The 19,199-nt window shown below is 34.3% G+C and overlaps 3 protein-coding genes across 12 annotated transcripts; 1 reads left to right on the forward strand and 2 right to left on the reverse strand.

Moving 5' to 3' along the window:
* Positions 1-13: 13 nt before the first annotated feature.
* LOC140666455 (uncharacterized) lies at positions 14-7,253 on the reverse strand. Of its 2 annotated transcripts, none has more exons than XM_072893634.1 (4): positions 6,952-7,253; positions 4,678-4,939; positions 1,913-2,324; positions 14-1,669 (listed from the first exon to the last, which is right to left on the reverse strand). In XM_072893634.1, exons 2-4 carry the CDS (start codon positions 4,925-4,927, stop codon positions 1,174-1,176), a joined length of 1,158 nt encoding a protein of 385 aa, XP_072749735.1. In that variant the 5' UTR covers positions 4,928-4,939; positions 6,952-7,253; the 3' UTR covers positions 14-1,173. The 2 variants fall into 2 exon arrangements, with proteins under 2 accessions (XP_072749735.1, XP_072749736.1); XM_072893635.1 differs by lacking the exon at positions 6,952-7,253 and adding an exon at positions 5,979-6,333.
* Positions 2,673-13,511, forward strand: Qbp-1 (Queen brain-selective protein-1). 5 transcript variants are annotated; one of them, XM_072893640.1, is made up of 5 exons: positions 10,417-10,769; positions 11,041-11,200; positions 11,550-11,616; positions 11,708-11,849; positions 12,228-13,511. In XM_072893640.1, exons 3-5 carry the CDS (start codon positions 11,564-11,566, stop codon positions 12,435-12,437), a joined length of 405 nt encoding a protein of 134 aa, XP_072749741.1. In that variant the 5' UTR covers positions 10,417-10,769; positions 11,041-11,200; positions 11,550-11,563; the 3' UTR covers positions 12,438-13,511. The 5 variants fall into 5 exon arrangements, with proteins under 5 accessions (XP_072749742.1, XP_072749741.1, XP_072749740.1 ...); XM_072893639.1 differs by having other exon boundaries at positions 10,417-10,715; XM_072893641.1 differs by lacking the exons at positions 10,417-10,769; positions 11,041-11,200 and adding an exon at positions 2,673-3,896.
* Positions 13,512-14,193: 682 nt separating this feature from the next.
* Positions 14,194-19,110, reverse strand: LOC140666458 (uncharacterized). Of its 5 annotated transcripts, none has more exons than XM_072893647.1 (3): positions 16,655-17,368; positions 15,730-16,177; positions 14,194-14,820 (listed from the first exon to the last, which is right to left on the reverse strand). In XM_072893647.1, the coding sequence occupies exon 2, from the start codon at positions 16,151-16,153 to the stop codon at positions 15,797-15,799; it is 357 nt and encodes a 118-aa protein (XP_072749748.1). In that variant the 5' UTR covers positions 16,154-16,177; positions 16,655-17,368; the 3' UTR covers positions 14,194-14,820; positions 15,730-15,796. The 5 variants fall into 5 exon arrangements, with proteins under 5 accessions (XP_072749748.1, XP_072749746.1, XP_072749745.1 ...); XM_072893645.1 differs by having other exon boundaries at positions 14,195-14,820; positions 15,730-16,415; XM_072893644.1 differs by having other exon boundaries at positions 14,195-14,820; positions 15,730-16,438.
* Positions 19,111-19,199: the final 89 nt, after the last annotated feature.

A 19,199-nucleotide genomic window follows, 5' to 3' on the forward strand; every position in this document is an offset into this window, starting at 1 on the left:
CTCTGTCAGAAACTTCGTATGTAAAAGCATATATTTTCAGATCAATCATTGAAATGTGGATTCACACATTTAAAAATATATAAGCCTAATAGAATATAGGAAGTAATAGCAAAATAGTAAGGTCTAATATAAAAAGAAAGGAAAAAAATATTCTTTTTTTTCTTTTTCCAAAAGAAAGATCTATTGTTCAAATATGTAACCAATTATAAAAGAAACACATGTTATAATATATTGAGACCTTTAATAAGGATTTATCTGAAATTTTGAAGAGATGGATTTTAGTCTATTTTTATCTCAAATATGAGATAAATATAAATTATAAAAACTTATTTTACAGAGAAATTTATCTCAATATTATGTATATTCTTAATTACATAAGTCATATGATTACAAGCTTGTTTTATTACGAATTTTAAAAATCAAATTATAGCACATAATACAAAACTATGCAACATTTTAAATTCCACTAAAATTCTAACTCTAATTCTATCAACAATTTTGCAAAATAATTTTTCACAAAATATAACAAAGCTGTTTAAATTCATAAAAAGAGAGAAGTGGGAATAGAGTATAGTATACTTTGCAACACAGAAAGAGTACTTTACAAATATATGTATAAACAACACAGTTCGCAATGTTTTTTCGATCAACTGCATTAATGCTACATTAACGAAAAATAGTAATACAAAGTAAGCGTATTTTCATTTGCCAGTTTACATTAAAATTACGAATTATAAGTCAGCTCAGCCACGAATTGATCGACGCGATAATAAAATGTATGTCCGGTGCATAATCCTAAGTTATCCAGTGTTGCTGATCTATATCACAGTAATCTCTAAAGGAACATGCATTCTAAGCATTGCGAATATTATCTATGTTTTATAATATCGCAAGCTTCTTCCTTTCACTGATTCCTTTCCCGGGCAATATAAGTCATGTTTAGAGAAATTTATTCCGACTCTTTTGGATACCATAAAGAAATGTCGTAAATTCTTTGGGCATCAACGACGTCGTAAATCTTTTATATTCAAATATAAAAGATGTCTCTAAATCTTTTATGTATAAGCGTCATTCTGAACGTTCGAGACATTCTCTCTTCATCATCTTCGACGGTATGTTTCGAAAGCCTTATATATCTCTGGAGACGATCAAAAGAATATTTCTTTTCGTTGTTTAGTCGAACTTGAGCTCGCGCTTGCACATAGGACATTTATCGCTCGTCTTGAGGCATTGTCGCAAACAGTCCGCGTGGAAGAGATGATGGCAGGGCGTCACTCTGGCCTTCGTCATGCCGCATAGACACACTGCGCACACATCGTCGAATCTCTCGATCTCCTCGATGGTCGCCTTTCGATACCGATTCAACACCTCGCGTTCTCGTTGCAACACCGCGCCGGAATTCTGCATTAGTTCCTTCCACCTTAAATATACGTTGAGATACGTGGCGACCATCAAAAACCTCCAGGAAGCTGACGGCAGCAACAGAATGCTGAAAATCGCTGACATGGCGATTGTGAAACAGCGAAGTATCACCGGCGCGTACAGATTCTCAATGTTCTCCAGAGCTTCCAACTGCAAGAAGCCTAGAATCGTCGGAAACATCTCCACGAAGACCTTCTCCGTTGCCGAGTAATAGATCCATGTAATCACCGAATAGATCATCGAGGGTCTGTGAGACACATGTGAAGATTAGAATATTAAATAATTAAGAAATTCAAATCAGAATTATTATTTTTATAAAACACTAACAGAATAAAATAATAACAGAAATGAGAGAAATTGCTATCTCTCATATTGATATGAATATGAAATGTTAAGCAAACTTGGTGACATTAATTAGATGACAAACAGAATCAATTATAACGAAAAAGATGATTGTAAATTACATTTATCGAACAACGGAGTTACTCACTTGTAATGATCGAGGCCTTGTTCTAATCCGAATACGAGGAGCATGAAGGTCAGTGTGACGACGAATGTAACTGCTTTGGTCCACTCGAGCACAATCTTGGTGGCCGACATGGCGAGATGCTTTATCTTGGATCGCTCGGTCAAGGTGACGTACGGTGACCAATCTTCCTTCTGAATTAGCTCCTTGATGTAACTGACACAGTAGGCTATCACGTTATAGAACATGAGTGTGTACAAGCAAGTCAGCCTCTGTTGCGGTAGCAGCACCTTATCAGCCAGCATCAGGAATACTATCTGATTCGCCATCACGGAGAAGTTGCGCATTTTCAAAAAAAGATTCTCTGCACGATCCACTGGTGCGTACAACCGTCTCAGGAAGCGGTTCAGAGGATGCCAGGCTCTCTTGGCTCCGCCTTCAACAACAATATTGCGACGCTTATGATATAATGAGAGATAATCGACTTTATTTTGTGTTCATGATATTAAAAACTAACTTATATAAGAGTTTAAAAAAAAAAAAAAAAAAAAAAAAAGAGGACTTTTATATACGTGCTGAGATGAAAAGAAATCTTAATGAACGATAAAATTAATGAAGTCTCTGTATGATCAATTTTAAATTCATGTTTCTCACATCGCACTTTAGAGATATCAAGATCGGAATTATAATTTAAAAATATAAAGTATGAAACTTATTCGAGTACGCACGTTCAAGAAGAGGTATGTAATCATCAATGTAATTTATTTATACTTTTAAATTACAACGTTGAAAAAAAGTTTCTTTTAATATATATATCTCCAAATTATAACTTGAGAAGCGCGACTTGAAAGAGTAATTTTTTTACTGTCATAACTCAATATCTCATATACACTGTCATGCTGACACGATGAAGTAACTAACTGATGACTTCAATTTTCATATTGGCCTTCTCACTTTTATACAAAAAACGTTTACGTGGCTATTTATATCTACCGGTCGGCAAACTATTTCAGATGATCGAAGCAGGCGATCGTAAACTCGTGGTTTAATCGACAATCATATTTTAAGGATATACAGATCGAGCACGTGACGAAGGCAATTCTCAAAAGTTACACTCTGCAGCTCTTCGTCGATCAAACAAAAACGTTTATAGCCGTTTGCATAATTATCAGGGAAGATTATCATTAACGTTCGTGCCGACGAGCATATGCGGAGGCGAGCAAAAAAAAAACGCGCAGACACGCGACATCTCGTTATTATTACGCATAAGAACACATTGATGTGCGTTCGTTACGAAGAGATCCTCCTCCGTTCTTTCTCATCGTCATGCTCATCTTTCACTCTTCGAAGAAGAAAGAAAGAGAGAGCACGCGAAACGAACGCCTCGTCGTGAGTGATTTTCCGCAGATGGACCCGAACAGCAGCGACCAACCCCCTGTTAAGGGTTTTATCCAGAGGATGACAAGTTGCTGAATAACGTGATAGGGCGTGCTTTACGTTAATAATTGCAAACTTGTTACCAGCTGATGCTGATAAGTACGAACGCGCGAGCGAGAAAGAGAGATGGAGGGAAAGAGTTTCCCTCGGCCACCGTTAATTGAGTATAACGTAATCGACGTGGCTTCGATGAATGATCGACTTCATTTTTAGTAACGAGTCCGAGCGAGAGATCCGGCGAAAGAGAATTTGCATATTAATGGACATCAGTCAGGACGAGTCACCGACGATGTGGCAGGATGAGACAAGGACAGGTGCTGAGGAAGTGACGGAGGAGGACAAGCGACGGCTACGTGGAACCCGTAGGATCTCTCCACATGGCAACGAGAAAGATGACCCACCTCCCCGTCGGGGACACCATGACGGAGAGCCAAGAGGGCTCTCTGCTACCTATAAAACTAACGACGCCCGGTCTCCAGTCGAGCATTGAGCGACTCGACTCCACACGGAAGGAATCGTCGATCAGAGACGAAACAACATCCGCAAGCAGCGAGGTGACTCCAGAATTCAGGTAAATACCGACCATCATCATCGTCACCTACGATCTGTCTTCGCAAAGTTCGCGTTTCTCACGGAGGATTAGAATGGATCATTTAATGTTATTACTGTACTACTGAATGTACTATATTTTAACTCTATAGGACTACTGCGCTGATCATACGATATTCTATTCCGTTATATATCTCGTTGGTGTTTTGCAAACTGAGAGCGTACATTATTGTTCTACTATTGATTGTAGAATTTAAATGTAGATTGTACTCTGAAAATGAATATTATTTATAATTTAAAGTTGGATATATTATATTTTTATATCTATTTAAATACTTTAGAGAGGAAAAGAAATTTCAGGAAGATCATATTTTATATATTTTTTTCACAGATTTAATCTTCTAATTTTATATAATAATATAATTAAATAATAGGAGAGTCTGATTTTTATACAATTTATTATTTTTTATTTTTAATTAAAAAATTATTTAATTTTTTAAATAATTTTATATAAAATTCCAGTTCAACTCTCTCTCAATCTCTCTGGTTCTATCAAAACTTAGAGACAAATCATATACTGATAATCGTCAAAAACTAATTTTTAATTTTAAAAAAGAGGATAAGAGGGAGATATAAAATTCTTACTATGTGCAATCAAAAGATTAAATCTTCAATACAAGAAATCTTCTTTTTCTTTAAAGTATTTTTAACAAATTTAAAGCTAAAATTAAAAAGATAGAATAAAACAAGAAAGGAGAAGAAAGATTAAAAATAACGTTAAAGCATCTATTTTCTCGTTATACCTTTGACCGCTTCGGCGAGAGTCTTCAGGGTCGGGACCGGGTACCTGTAATTCGCGCTTAGGACCACCGGCAATACGAGAGCTGAATACAAGACTGGCGCAGGCGATGGTAAAAGCGGCAATGGACCGCGTGGACAGTAGGGTAGAAGCAGAACTGCGCTTAGAAGACAGACACTTTGTGCTGTTTTTTCCTTATCAACTGTCAGTGAGTTTGCGCGGACGCGGCGCCTTACTCGCGCTATCATGCCCATCTCCAAGCCGTCCTGAAAAATTAAACAATAAGATTTTTATTAATTTATTTTCGTTCTATTAATGTATTTTTCTCGTGAAAATTGGATCTCAAAGTCAATAAAAGAACTAATTCGGGATGTCGCGTTAAATGTTGAAGACAAATAGAATATTAGATCAGAACAAGAGACCAGTTAGATCTAAATCTTTTTGCGGGATATTTTTAGATTAATTAAATGTTAATTATAGATATTGTTTCGAAAAACGAAAACTGTTAAATATCAGGCTACAAAATAAAAGTGGTCGAAATATATTATATAAATATTGTATTGCTAAAAATTTCGATAAATTAATTTTCAAAATCAATTTTCAATTAATCGTGAATCAATCGCGAATTTATAGATTTTGTTAACTGTTTAATGACAAGTTCGAGATGCCAGAAGAATTATTGAGCTCAAGTCGCTTAGTGCAGCCAAAAATTGTTCACATGATATATTCTCTCTCTTTCTCTCTTTGGCAAGTTATCTACGTAAATCTTTAAGTCTTCTGTATCTCTGCTTCTCGCTTCTCTATATTGGACGCTATTTCTGACTGCGAAAAATTCTCTTCACCAAGATCTTCGCAAAGATTTAACTCTTTCTCACTCTCTCTCTTTTTCTCTCTCTTGGAAGAAAAAAGCAATGCTTCCGTTTTGTGCTCACGATTTACACCGACTCTTGTTTCTTCTTCTTTGTATGTTTATTCAAAGTCTGGTATGCGTGGCGTTTGTTGCTCCTCGAGCAGGGGCCATGTATTTTTCGACGTCTGCGGGTAACCGAGATGTGATACTTAAACAGTTTAGCTTTTTCCAACCGATCTATCCTCGATACGCAAAAATCTGTCCATCTTTTTCGAAAAAAGGCCGGTTATAAATTACAAAATTATTGTCGAATATCTCGAATTTAATTGAGGTAATTTTCTGCATTTGTCATTTTTTTTTTTTTACCAATTTCTTTTATACACGTGTAGTTCACTTTTAAAATATTATATTATTAACTTTTATATTTATAAATTAGATTTTCTATTTTTTCTTGCCTCTTTTAGAAAACTCTTGTGTACGTTGTAACATTCGGGATAATGCACGTCAAAAGACACGCGATGTCAGATGATTCGATGATGATCACATGTTAGCCAATGAAAACTACGAAGGCAACGTGGCACGTTTGGCGCAAATTTTAGAAATCGCATTTTGTAGTTAACAACAATATTTCGGTCCAGATGAAACAAAATTTCAACCGTTGATTGTAAACATATTTGCTCGACAAGTGATTCATGAGAATCTGAAAACTAAACACGCACTTCGAGAAAATACTGATTTTCGTATTTATAGCGAAAGTACAAATCGCATTTTTTATCGATGCTACAAATCTGAATTTTTATAGCTAAAAATAAGTACAATATTTTAGTTTTAAATTATATATATACATTTTTGAGATTCTTTTATTTTTATTAAAAATTTAGAAACATCTGTTTTCTGTTTTACTAAAAAATGCATTAAACAAAAAAAATGGATTATATTTATTTCACTTTCAGAACATAATTTAACATTAAAAAGTGTCTATTCGATTGTTGTTCCATGTATATATCGAAAACTACCTACGTATGAAGTAAATAAGACGCAGAATCAGATACCGCTTTTAGCTCAAAACATATGATGAAAACTTCTAAATATGCAATCATCGTAAGTCCGATGCAATCGGTCTTATGATGCATTCGCTTTTTCCGAAACACGTGTCTATTCTTGATTTTTCATCAAATTTCTTTTTGAGTAATAATTTACTATTATCGGTTGCTTTTAATTAACTATTTTTAATCTCATGCTTTATCAAGATTTAAAGAATTGCTGTCAAAAAAGAAAAGATTCAATTTTTACGCTCATTAATATAAAAATATTATATAATTATAAAAGACCATCTATTTTAACATAATCCAATAATTTTTTAATTTTAACAAATTTAATTTCAACAGTACACTCTCGATTGCTAGAATAAATGTAAATAGTACTCACTATTTAAACTACGAAGAAAATGGAGAAAGAGTATTCAACTCTCCACAAATAAATCGCGAACTCCGAGAGAATCGAAAGAACTCTCTCGCACTCCCTCGAAATCTTTTGGTAGTTGTTCAGTATTATCAGAATTCAAGTTCACTTTCGAGGGACGCGTTTCTTCAAGCTCTCACTGTTGAATGAATATGCCGCTGCCGTTTCTTAGATCGCACACGTCCAAAACGAATGCTAACTGGTACGATACTGAACGTCCTGTCGGTCTTTGTACCAGTGGAGCAACAAGACAGAGCAAAATGTGTGCATATGTACATATGACAGAAAACGAGAGAGCTAGGGAGGAGAGAATGGCGCAAGAGAGAGGAAATATGATCGTTATAGAAAACGAGAAATAGATCGAACAAAGAGAGGCGAAATAAAATTCAAGAGTACAGAGGAAAGATATACAAAGATAAAAATAGGAGGAAAGATAGGTTGGGTAAAGAAGGTGCAAATAGAGAGAGAGAAAGAATAAAAACGGAAGTGAAGGGAGGAGGGCGAGGGAGAGCTAGAGAGGGAGAATTTGGCATCGGTGTCGAGCAACGCAAATTTCTTCGGCTATTCTTAGCGAGCAGAGGCGCGATGTCGTGTCAGACACGTTTTCCGATCTGCGAAAATTCCTTCATGGATTTTCTCTGTGTATCCTTCTGTGTGGAATGCGTGCGGTACTCGTACGATCCGGTTGAGTGACGAACACGCGGCTCTATATAAGATCATTCACGTTTTTGGCTTCCTATAGATTATCAGTCGTAAAAGTGATAATTTCTTTAAAGTCTCATAGATTTGGAAATTACCGTATAAATGAACATTTTCTACACACAGATTGACGTTTCTATTTCCATCTATATATATTTTACATTTATTTTAGTCCATTGGATTCGTCAAGATCATTATTTTTAAAATGACGCGATCGCTAGAAACTTTATGATTTTATATTTATAATATTAAGCAAAAATATTATTGTTCCCCAATTTTGTTCTAAACTCATAAATTATTACCGCTCGTATTCTAATTTAACAATAATTAAAAAATTAATAATTATAAAATTCTTATCAAATATGTTAAATTCTGCAAACTCTATTATTCGTCCATTTTTACTGTAGTAGTGTATATAAAATTATTTCATAATAGTATTTGTTCTTCACATATCTAATTATAAAAATTTTTTTCTATTCTGTAATATTGCAAATATTTGCAATATATAATATTAGATCAGGCGCACGTGAAATGATGATATTAAAATTTACGCATTAGCATAAAAGAACTTAAATCTAATTATAAATAAAATACGAAATTATTTCGCGCAATAAGCTAAATTAGAAAGAGTTAATATCTGCGAAACATCAATGAGAATTCCACGCGCTGAATTTCATTGTCTGGCGACGAGCGTCATTCACAGACGCAGAAAGCGACGATTATAGCTGATGATTCCCCTGGTTCTTAGTACCGGTGATTGCGTAGTGACTATTGACAATTTTCACGAACACGTGAGACTAATTTCGATGCAACACAGTGCCACGAAAATAAACAGAAGTTGAATATTTATATACCTATAATATTGTTTGCGCGCGGGGGTTTTCTAAACGTAGGACGTATTTGCATACCCATGTTCTGATTGTCATTTAACACAAAGATTGTGTATTTATCAATTTAATAGGATTATTCGACCCTAGTAATTTTGACATTTCTCTTTGTCTCTTTCTCTCTCTTTCTCTCTCTCTCTCATAACTCGTTATTTGCACAGTATTTATTTCTTATCTTTTTGACATAATAGAGTATATCAATTAAAAATTCGAAATCTGGGTTCCTGACCCTCGATGATGCATATTTCACGTGTCATTGACCCGGTTCTCGTGGTACGCATGTTTTCGCTCACATCGAGGGAGAATCGACCAGTCGCCGTCTGGGGAGCTAATTTTACGTCGTCTCGTAGCAAGTTTAGAAAGACTCGTGGTTCGACGCAGTGACCCACAATAAAGATGTAACGTCTCGACAAATAATCGTTGATCACACACGCCCTGAAAAATATATCTCTGCGATTGTGTGGGGAACAAAAGATCGTCGAATATTCAACCAAATGTAATTGCGACGGATCTGCACGAGACAAAATATTTCGCAAGGCGCCAGCCGTATCTACATTTCCATTATCTTATTATAATGCAATTTTTGCAAAAACACGACAATTGCGCATTTGTCGATACGTCGTTGCTACGTGATATTAGAACCGTTAGACATGCAAATAACCATATTTCCAAGAGAGACTTGCGTGAAAAATATTACTTTGTGTTGTAAAATCATATATCATAACGATCATGCGTATATCTCATAGTAAAGGTTTTAAAAATAAAAAAGAAAAGATAATTTAACAAAATTACAAGGTCAAATCCACTATTGTTAGGTTATATTTATTATATTTTTTCAGACCTTTGCAATATTTAGATGGCAATGGAGAGATTATTCTTTGAAGCGAGTCCGGAAATAATAGTCTACATATATAGATGAGAATGCAACAATTGTACAAAATGTCAGACGAAAATAAGATTATATGTAATAATGTGAGATAAAAAAATTCCTTTATTGTTACACTCACATGCGCTTACAAAAAAAAACATAAAGGAGGCCGGGAGATTCGCGGTCTATCAATGTTGAGTCAGCCAACACAGTTTCCTTGTTTTTGAACGAATGTTTATGGGAAGTCGTGTAGGAGGGAAGAAGGGAAGCCTTGTTCGGCGGAAAGTGGATCATATGGCCGCATAAAATATGTTTGTGTTTATTATTAGTACAATCAAACAGAAGAACAGGAGAGATTTGTTTATTATTTCTATTTCAAGAAACAATGCACTTTTTCGATCGATGAACCCAGCGAGTAAAAATCTCATTTCTTTTTAACGCTAAATATTCTGTAAAATAATAGTTACAATTATGAGTGAGACACAAGTACAATGGATTAATTAAATCGCAATCAATGTATAATATTATGATGTTGTATTTCATTTGTCTGATACGAATTCTGCACTATCACACTTTACATGGATTCAATGTTAAACTACTCATATTAATATATTACCTCTATTTATTTATTAACATCCGACAAACATCTTAATTAAAATATTCCTTATCTTATTTTTACTCACCGCATTCTAAGATTAAAACATTCCAGCTTAATTTAACAAAACTTTCCCGGTATTTTTGATTATTTTTAATTTATCTTGGACAGATTTTCCTCAAACCTCACACTATTCTTTTAACAAACTCAAAAAGAAAATAATTTTTTCTGAATAATCCCTCCGAAGAACACAATCCTAAGACGAGGAATCGCATTGAGTTGGACGCGGGCGCTTCTCTTTATTATCAATGAATCGGTTCAAGCCGGTAGTCTTTGCCCCCTTGGAGGCCGTCACAGAGGCTGTGGCTAAATGGTTTCGCTATATACAGAGTGGGGATCCTCGATGTGGGACATCAGTTTTGCCTGTTTAATTCCCGAGACGAGTCGCCGGCGCGAACGCTTTTCCGCGACTCTAACATCGCGGCCGCTGCATTGTTATCATTATCATCAATCTCATCAATCTCATCATCATCATTATGGCTTGGTTTAATAGACATTATATAAGCGCGAATACAAAGACATATTATAGAATATCATCATGGAAAAATTAATTAAATCTTGACGCGATTGATTCTTCTCTCATTCGATCGCTCGATCAAGGTGTTTTGAGTTAGAGATCAAAGTGCGTATAAAAATCACAGAATTACTCGTGTGTTGTGTTCTCTCTTTTTATGAGGCGAGTTTATTAAAGTACACTCATGTGGTCCTTTAATTCTTGAGTGTACATCCTTATATGATCTTTTGGTGGATAGAAAAATTTTTTGATACTGCCATAAAAATAATTATCTTTTCAAATAAATATAACACTGTATTCATAATTAAATATATGTATATATATATATATATATATATATATATATATATATATATATATTTAAAAAGATAATTATTTTCGGCGAGATATCAAAAAATTCTTATATATGTATTTCTTTTTTTTGGTATTTTAGTATCAAGGTTATCGAACCTGATCCACTATAACAGCACGTGATATATTGCCAACGAAAAGTCAACTTGGAGACATGGTGATGTTTATATTTCGTAGATATTTAATATTTCCAGATCGACGTGTTTTGTGTAATGCCAAGACATTGAAGTGAAGTGATTAACGTTAGTAAATGAAAAGATAATTTAAAGTATTTAGAACAATACAGACAAGCAAACAAACACTTAAGATCATTATTATTATTATCATCATTATCATCAAATTGTTTATTCTAAATATTAATTCTATAATACTACACAAAATATCCACAAATAATACGAATTTTTGTGTTTAAACAAGTTAACACCCATGTTAAACATATCCATTAGGCTGAAAATAGCTTAATTTTATGTTTTATGTATTATTAAGAAAGTGTTTTTGATAATTTATAATAAAATTCAGAGGGGGTTTATCGGCCCTCCTCCTTTCATATAAAAGTAAAAAAAAAGAAATTACGAGTCATTTCTGTTTCAGACCGGCTAATCATCATGCTTGCCTTCCAATTCATTCACGTGATCGCCTTTCTGGCCACAATCTTCTTGTAAGTACTGATAATGGATCAGTGACAGATAAGATAAATCTTATATAAATTATAATGTAAATTATAATATATCTTTAATGCAATGTTTCAGAATCGGCAAGTGTTACTCTCATCCCACACTTCAGCGACGGCAAGAGGTGAGACCGCTGTGTGTGGGTTGCGGCGACGAGTGTGATAAATGCGAGTTTGGTTTCACAATATCGGCTCTTTGCGGTATCGCCGAATGCCGACGTGTAAGTAATAACACAACTGCACAATTGCGTATACGTATATGATATATTTTTATTAAAAAATAATTTTTAAAATATCTCGCCAAATTATTCTTGAAATTGGTCTCCAATAAAACTCCAAAGTTAGATGAAATTTCGATGTTTAATTCACAGAATCGAAGACAGAAGAATATATAATTCAATTAGCCAATGATTTTTTTTAGGATATTCTGTATATTTTCTCAAGTTACTTTTCTCCGAAATTTATATTAAAAAAAATTTGTGAAATTTATATTGTCTTTATCATCGATATTCTCTCGTTGATATCAATTTTTATGATAATTTGCGAGGGACAAAAATTTCGTCGCTCTCTTGTATCATTTTATCGGTGTCGCTTTATAGGGCCCCGGCCAGATTTGTGGCGGTCCGAGCGAGGCCTGGGGCGTGTGCGGCGACGGATTGATCTGCAGTTGCAACCGATGCGCCGGCTGCAGTCTGGACTCCCTCACGTGCTTCGCGAATCGTGCTTGCCTGCCACATCAGAGTTTGGAAGCGGGTAGCCATCTCGAGGCTCTCCTCGACAGATTTCCCCTCGACAGAGTTGCCAAGTAAATGGAAACTCAGTCCACAAGCCGCTCTGGATAAACGAAAAGGATGACGGATGGATGCAACGAATGCGAAAAACGAATGTGAAACGAGAGAGAGAGAGAGAGAGAGAGAGAGAGAGAGAGAGAGAAGGAGAGAAAGAGAAAAATGAGGATATATTAGCGATTTTCCGAATTATTTATTACATTTCACGATGTGTATAATCTCATTAAGTATCTCATTAAGTATCTAGATTGTGATAGATAACGGGGCCTGGGTCTCTATCCCCTTCTCGCGAGACAACGGTGCCCCTGTCCGTGTTTAATGGCATTTCTGTGATTTTTTAATTACTGTGTTAATTATCGTGCTCTATCTACGCACGCCTAATGAAACGCGGATGCGCGCGCGTGAGCGAGCGTGCGTCTCGCCGGCTAGCTTGATCTCGTGAGATACTCGATGAATCATCGCGCATGATTCTTGGCTGTGAATCGCGTCTCTCGTGGAATACGCGCGCGAGGCGATGACTGGGACCTCCATGTTCCGAATCCACCGTAAAGGTTTCCGCTGAAAATCGAGAACGCCGATCGAAATGCATATAAGGACACAAGGGAAAATATTGCGGATAAGACGAACGAAGAGAAAGAACTTTCGTGTTGATCGTTAAATATTGTCCAAAAGAGAAAATTTCGACATTTTTTAATTGTTTACAAAAGTTGCTCCAACTTTACGCACTCGTCTCAACATATATATTTTTAACATCATTTAATTTTTAAAGTCTTTGACATTCCCCTTCTAATACGCGCGTAGGTGAGGTAGAAATTAAAATATTATCAGTATATCAAAATATATCGCTTCTTTAATGAACTCTTATTGATATTTAATAATAATATTTAATTAATATTTAATACTAAAAAATGAGATGAATTTTTTATTATTATATAATTTTGTTTTATATTTCTTTAACTAGTCATTTGTGAACGTCTTAAAAATGCGATGAGTATTTTAGCTTATAACTCTCGATATTTTTGCGGAAACCGGCCGTGAATGTTTGGTGAACGCCACCCTATATAACGGACAACAAAATAAAATTGGCTGCATTCATATGCGCATTATTGACTTACCTTCCCTCATTCAAATAATTTTGTTTATGTGTTCTTAAGCGGAAAGAGAATATATTTATTTGCAATGATGAGTGAGTTAAAATTGTTTCTTCATGATGATAAATGAGTTAAAATGATTTGTTTACAATGGTAAATGAAAATAGCTTTTATGTTTACAACGACAAATATACTTAATAGTTTTCACATTTCCTTGATTTTTATTTATATATATATGTATGTTTTTATTTAAACATATTCTTTTCATTAAATGTATCGAATTTTTTCTTCATAGAAAACTGAAAAATATATGTAACTGATGTTAAAATTAAGAATTTTGTATCTCAAAGATGATATACCTCTTCTATATTCAAGTGCTGCCATCCAAAAAAATTTGGCAAACTGTTGTTGTCTCATCGGATAAGAGTTTTCTCTCACGTATTATTTTATTTTGAATTTATATACGTATTAATATGATGAATAACACATAATAATTTTTTTTGCAATTGAAAAAAATAACAATTGTATATGCACACACATTGAATAATATATGAAACTAACTCGTTATTAAATTAATTTCAATGATCCTTTATCAGTTTTCAGAATTGACACTGGTGTACAATATTAAATGCGTGTTAAAAAATAATTATTATAAAGGTTGAAGATTTATTATCCATAAAATCAAATCAAAATCGTGGGTGAAATATAATGCAAGTATATGACAAAAAGTATATATACATCTATACATTACTCATTATACAAGTACATATATTGTTTATCGACAAGATTCATACGAAATTACAATACAGAAATATCTTCAACTTATGTTTAATAACTCAAATTATCGTAATTAGTACCTTAATTACATCGCAATAAAAATGACATGAAATAACAAGAGAATATTTTAACAGATTCACATAATCATTTAACTAACTTTAACTAACTAACTTCTATTGCATACGTATTACGTATATGCATATCGATTGCTTTTTATTTTCATCACTATTATTGTTTATCATCACCATCATTATCGAAAATCAGCGTAGAAAAAGATGAAACTAACAATAAGTAAATATAATGATAAAATATAAAGATTGTTATAAGACAATGTGTCATTATTTATCATCAATTAATTTTGGAGATGATATATTCGACGTATTTCACCAAATTTTTGAGTCCAAAAGTACACAGTGTCCCAAAAATATACACATGTCAAGCATTGTGACGATCAACGTAATTGTTTAATTAAAAGTTGTTTCTTCGAACCACAATTCTGAGATTTCCTCCGAGTACACGAACGAATCCACATATTACTGAAAAACAAACAACAGATAGTATGAAAATAAGATTATTATATTGAGATTATTGAGAGATGCGTGCCAGAGGATTTGGTGCTAAGAATTTAAGGGTCAAGGGCGAGCTTGGTGTTATATTTGAACCGCGTTTGTAAAAGTCACATTCGAGTGACGAGATGTCGCAGATGCACATATGTTGCAGCTGTTTACATTTTCCTTCTGTAATTAATGAGTGCTGATTAATATTAGCACGCGATCGTGAAGCGATCATCGCGAGTTATTACGCTTCAAAGATAGAACCTAGAAAACAATATTTTTTATTTCATAGCTAGTTCTCATTATATTGTCGAGTATTGCAATGTTTGAATAAAAAAGATGTTAGATAATATTCGTTATGTGACACATAACTATTCTCTTTTCTGTGACAATTTTCCATTATTTCAGATAATTACGTATTTTAAAACAAGAAAGATTAAAGCTAAAATTTTTCAACTTAGTAACAGTTGGAAAATTTTTCATTTTTTGCTGAGATTTTTTAAAATTAATATTTGATGAACTCGTTTATTAGTTTTTTTCTATTCTTTCATTGTTTATATTTTAAACATCTACTCACAGAAGCCATGTTATAAAATAATATTTTTGATTAAAAAAATTAAAAAATATGTAGAGATAATTAATTTTATACTATCAATATGAACTAAAAAAATTAGATATTCTATATTTATGATAACAATTAATCATTTTTAGTAACCACAGTTATATAATTGCACACATACATATATCAAAGCATAGAAAAAGAGAAAAACTGAAACTCTTATGTCTTTTACTCAAGCTTGCAACAAACGCACACATACAATCATAATATCTGTAAATTTATATCAGAGCGCAATCATGAGAAACATAAAAATTCACATAAATGAGAAGTACCTTTAGTACACATTGACGTCCTATATCATCCTTCGTTTGACTCCAGGAAGAGATCAGCAAGTACAGCCTACTGACCGTTCTGCTTCAGCAACTTCCGCGTCCTGAAGCCACGGAAGCCAGCCTGGATCCTCGTCGCCGCGGCCTGAACTGCCTGTTGTCTCTTCCGTACGAGGTAGCCGCGAATACCCGCCTGAATCTTCGTCGCCGACTTCTCCTCAAGTGCCTCCCTAGTGTTTTGTCTCTTGAAAAGATGTTCCTTCGGCTTCGGACGCTCCTGCTGCTGTTGTTTCTGCTGCTGAGCCAGCGAGTCCTGATGTTGCTGCTGACTCTGACGGCGACGTTGCGTGGATTCCTTCAATTGCTTACGCACACGATATCCGCGAAAGTTGGCCTGGATCTTCGTCGCTGCCGTGTTGGCCTTCATCGCGTTGATCTCCTCTTTAGAAGTCTGCGACATGAACGGAGTTTTGAGACGATCAGGTAAAAAAGCTCTATGTCTCCGTGTCGATCGTTAAAATCCGTCGATCCGAATTCCTTAAGTCATTCCACAAGGATCGATTCCGAAGATCGTTTTCGGAGAGAGTTATGTATCTTCGATTTATATCCCGAGAATAAACACAATTTTAAATTATTTTTTATTTCTTGTGAGATCGCTTCTCGAAGAACAAGTCAAGTTCAGAGTTTTCCTGGCAATCGATTCGAATTGATTCTAATTGAATCAAGAAAGATAAAGAATTTCCTAGATTATTTTTGAAGATTTATTTTAAAAGGCAAACGAGGTAATCATAAAAGCAGAATATTTCCTCGATTATTTATAATTTCACCAGTGGAAGGAGGACAAACTTTAGATATTTTTAATCATTTATAAATATTAATATCAAAAGAAAGAGCTATTTCCTTTCTTTTTCTTCAAGAAGGAAATTACCTTAATATTCCGTTGATCGTTTTAGAAATTGACTTGGAAACTCGCAGTATTTATTTATTTATTATAATTTAAAAAATTGCAAAAAAGTATCTATTTTTAAAGAAGAATTCCTCAATAGTGCGGATCTCTACAGTGATTTATAAATATGGATTCGAGAGGAGAAACAAAAGAATTCTTGTCTTCCTGATTCTTTAGGATCAATATTAAAATGCGATTTTTCGCAGGAAAAGAATCGAAAATGCGAATGATTGATTTTTCGGTCCAACACTTTCGATCACTTCCGATCTCACCGCGATTTCTTTGTCGCGCGTCCTCCTGGCTACAAGCGAAATGGGAAACTGACGCGTAACGGATGCATGACAAAGAGTCTCAGTGATCGTGCTTATCCATCTCGAACCAAGGATGGATCTATCACGCATGCGTTCTGCGATGATAGCCCGCTGCGAAAGCTCTCGTTTTCCGCGCCGTCGATCGCCTTACGTCTTATTTCCGCGCGTCCGCGAGAGGATGGTTAATTTCGTGCAAACTTGGCAGAAGATGAGGACAGACCTTTCCAATAATCGTGGCACGGCTTTTGTATTTAAATGCTAGCTAAAAACGAGCACAATAACTAATTATTTATCTTATAGATACGATTAAAAAATATGCAACTCAAACTTTCATAATATCGTGTCTCGAATAGAATCGTTATTTTCCGAGATAAAATTTCCACTTAATTTATATATTTAAAAAAATTTTATTTTATATTACTTTCATCTCTCTTTCTCTTTATAGTTTAGAGAAAGTAAAAAATTACATGTGGGATATTTTTATTGAACTGAAATAACTTTGCGTTACACGCATTAAATTTTATGCATTAAGTATCGGAACATTTTTACTCTCATAATCCATTTTTATTTTAATTTTGTTTTCTTACAATTACATTTGTTTCCTGTTCTGTCAAAAATATAATTAAACAATTTAATTTACAAAACTTTAAATAATCATTTAAGTAATCATTTGGGTTGATAAAATATTATTTAGATATATTGATGTTCTTCTATTTGCGACTTGATTAATCGTACGGCGAGTCAAACAAATCTGTATTGAATAAGAGGGACCACACAAAGTGTCCGTAATACATCGCCCGGGCATAGCATCAATTTCGGTCTCGTGAGTGCGGCCGACACGCGCGTCATAGTAAATTCGTCGTCCTGAGGCCAATATACGTTGATTGATGATTGATGGTCGCGAGAGCGTCGACGAAAGTCCGCGGACGCACGCGCGCGCGACCAAGAGCATTCCAATTTGTTTGCGTCCGCTGTTTGATCTCGGACGCATATTCGCGTATAACGCTTCTCTCGTTCTCATCATCACGAAAATATATTCATTCGAACGATATACGTCGTTCAATCAGGCGGCTCGAGCATCGATAACGATCCCGCCAGTAAATCCCGCGCATATTCGTCTCACATCTTATTCTCTTTTATCCATCATAGATTTAATTTCAAATATATCGGGTAAATCATATTATTGAAAATTTTTTTACATTAAGTAATTAATTTTTTAATAATTTATTACTTTTTCAATTCTATTATTATGATATTTAATTATAGAACTAAAAAAGTAATACATTATTAAAAAATTTTTTCCCTTTTTTACCTCAGTTTGAGAATTAAAAAACTACGTGATAATTTAATTTTTTTAAACTAGACAGTAAGTGTACATGTGTTGTTCCTGTATCAGAATACCATTTTGAGCAGCATATATATAAACTTTTCATGCAAAAATAATATATTGATAGGTTTTATAATTTTATAAAAGTATACGGAAAGACTAGAGAGATTTCTACTCACTTTGTGCAATAATATCAATAACTACAAAAAAACATTTGCAAAATGTTTTAATACAATATAGATAATGAATTGATATCCACTATTAAATTAAAACCATATTTGAGGAAGAGAAATTGATTTTTAATTTCCATAATTTTTTCGGTAGTGCAAAGAAAAAGAAATTCCATGACATTTACATGACATTTTTTATTTCATAGAAGCCTAAATAAAAGTATAATAAAATAAGAGAAAAAATATATTTAAAATATTATACATTAGAGAAAAAATACACATTATATATAAAAATTAATATATTATTTAGGTTTCTTCTGATATATAAAAATTAATATTCTATTTAGATCATTGATAAATTTGGTAAAATGATGGTGTCTGTCTGCACCCATCTATATCTTATAGTTAATTTGCGTTCGCGCTTGCTGACCTTGCTTACCTCAGAGTTACCGGATGTATCAAGTACCGGACGTGACAAAGCTGCAGCAGAGCAATCACTGACGACTATCGGCAAACGTGACTGATTCGGCCGAAGTGACAATATCGTTTACACACGGAAGCGAACAATATACACGACGAAAAAGAGAGCGGCGACAGGTCGCGGTGATGCCTACGCGCGAGTGGCCGCGGTGGCGACGGCGATGCTGTCGTCGCGACGCCCGGTGACGTCACTGCGACGTCGTGCCCTTACCTTGGATCCCCGCTCACTGAATGCTCGC

The sequence above is a fragment of the Anoplolepis gracilipes genome, chromosome 6, assembly GCF_047496725.1.
Source record: "Anoplolepis gracilipes chromosome 6, ASM4749672v1, whole genome shotgun sequence".
Classification (NCBI taxonomy): domain Eukaryota; kingdom Metazoa; phylum Arthropoda; class Insecta; order Hymenoptera; family Formicidae; genus Anoplolepis; species Anoplolepis gracilipes.

Bases quoted from the DNA above. Each gene is read 5' to 3' on its own strand.
- LOC140666455 (XM_072893634.1), bottom strand. From the start codon at position 4,927: ATGGGCATGATAGCGCGAGTAAGGCGCCGCGTCCGCGCAAACTCACTG. The intron at 2,325-4,677 runs GTATAACGAGAA...TTGTTGTTGAAG, and splicing joins TCTCGCCGAAGCGGTCAAAG to GCGGAGCCAAGAGAGCCTGG. The intron at 1,670-1,912 runs GTGAGTAACTCC...TGTGTCTCACAG, and splicing joins CAAGGCCTCGATCATTACAA to ACCCTCGATGATCTATTCGG.
- LOC140666458 (XM_072893645.1), bottom strand. From the start codon at position 16,186: ATGTCGCAGACTTCTAAAGAGGAGATCAACGCGATGAAGGCCAACACG.
- Qbp-1 (XM_072893641.1), top strand. From the start codon at position 11,564: ATGCTTGCCTTCCAATTCATTCACGTGATCGCCTTTCTGGCCACAATC. The intron at 11,617-11,707 runs GTAAGTACTGAT...GCAATGTTTCAG, and splicing joins TTTCTGGCCACAATCTTCTT to AATCGGCAAGTGTTACTCTC. The intron at 11,850-12,227 runs GTAAGTAATAAC...GTCGCTTTATAG, and splicing joins GTATCGCCGAATGCCGACGT to GGCCCCGGCCAGATTTGTGG.